This window comes from Laccaria bicolor, genomic scaffold, assembly GCF_000143565.1.
Source record: "Laccaria bicolor S238N-H82 LACBIscaffold_92 genomic scaffold, whole genome shotgun sequence".
Taxonomy (NCBI): Eukaryota; Fungi; Basidiomycota; class Agaricomycetes; order Agaricales; family Hydnangiaceae; genus Laccaria; species Laccaria bicolor.
Window position 1 is genome coordinate 79656 of NW_001889963.1, and position 1774 is coordinate 81429.

A 1774-nucleotide genomic window follows, 5' to 3' on the forward strand; every position below is an offset into this window, starting at 1 on the left:
AAGATTGCATTACTACCAAGGGTTTAGAAACATGTAATGGATTTTAATATGGAAACTCGGACTTTTATCCTGTGATAATACTTCCAAGACTTCTAGAGGATAAACTACATGTGGACATTATGAAATAATGTTCTACTACTAGAAAGACTATACTGCGACTATGTAGTATACATATGAGGACCAAGCGTGGCTTGTGGCCATGTAAAACGTCAAGTACAGCAATACCTGCGTATGCATCAAAGAGTGATGCGTTGTATCGTCCAAGACACATGATCCGCAAACCTGGAAAGACATTAGGTAATCCATCCTGGAGACCCCCTGATAATTAAGAAAGTCATTTGAAGCTCTTTGGAGTGCCATCCGATCTCCATATGATAACAGAAACTGTGCCAAGGTATTTTAAATTAACGACCTCTGGAAATAAAGAAGCCAGCAGTGTGTCTGCATACGTATCAAACACATCAGCACGCCCATCACTGAAATGACACGATATGTCAAATTAGTAGCCGAGCCCATGATAAAGAAGCATGCGGAACCGGTCTGGACTAGATATAATTAAAACCGGATTGTTCCGCGTACGCATCAAACACTGATGCGATTGACAAAGAAAAGATACCAACACTACAAAAACTGTAGTGTACCACAAGAGAGACACTATAAACTATACCACACGATCATTAAAAAGCTATTTGTATTTCGGACCAATACATAACCGTAGAAAACACATGTAAAAGCATAGATAGGGGTTTTTGGAGTATATAAGGAGCGCACTGGCAGGTCAAAAGAAAGGAATTGTCCCCCGTTGACCAGCTAGTTATACTCCAAGTAGAGACTTAGGAGGTGGACAGTTATAATCAATTAAAGGGGATTTCTTTGTGGTCAGAAAAGTACAGTGTGAACGAAGCCAGCATGCTTGGGAGTCAACTTACTTGGAGACTTGAATAAGAGGTTTTAAGCACAGTATCATTTAGACGAGACAGTGTACTTGTATCACCAGTTTTGGAGCATAGTGACATAATAAAAAGCTCAAGGGAGTTATAAAAGTCCGATAAATCCATGTTTCGTGTCAATAAAGAAAACTGTGTTCAAGAACTTTACATTTGAGCAACCAGGTTCCCTGAAAGACATACTTTGTTGTATTGAACTATTCTAATACCATACCCAATAATAAAACCCTGTTTTATTACGAAAACTCTTGAGACTTAAACCTAAGAAGACAAAAGTGGTATTTCTTAATACCAAAGGCCCTCGAACTCTTGCACCGAGATTGTGATAGTGTGTGTGTGTGTGTGTGTGTGTGTGTGTGTGTGTGTGTGTGTGTGTGTGAGTATTAGGTGTTTAGGGTTTTCCCCAACACACTTGATCCTTGTTTGCGTGTTTTGCACTTTCACGTTCATCCCCGTGCAACGCGTATCATGCTTGGCTAGAGCTCTTGCTCTATAGCCAATTAATTCTTCTGTTGTCAATACACGATCCGGCAATTTAACCAGCCATGTTGCTTCTTGTACATCAAGAGGTATAAGAGGATGCACTCCTGTTACCATATAAAACGGTGAACATCCAAAATGCTTCCTTACTGTTATCCTATCTGCCCACAAAACTTGCCAAAAGAACCAATACCATTTAGCAAGGTTCTATGGTCCACAGCATTTGGCTAACATTTGTACTACATCCCAATGTGGTCTTTCTATCCTTCCATTTGCCTTAGAATTGTACACGGAAATTCGGATTCCCTTGATTCCGCACTTTTCTTGAAGCCATCTTACAGCTGCAA

The 1774-nt window shown here is 40.0% G+C and overlaps 1 protein-coding gene across 1 annotated transcript; it reads right to left on the reverse strand.

Moving 5' to 3' along the window:
- Positions 1–1232: 1232 nt before the first annotated feature.
- On the reverse strand, positions 1233–1544 carry LACBIDRAFT_318474 (uncharacterized protein; the record flags this gene model as incomplete). Its single annotated transcript, XM_001890371.1, has 1 exon — positions 1233–1544. The coding sequence occupies one exon, from the start codon at positions 1542–1544 to the stop codon at positions 1233–1235; it is 312 nt and encodes a 103-aa protein (XP_001890406.1).
- Positions 1545–1774: the final 230 nt, after the last annotated feature.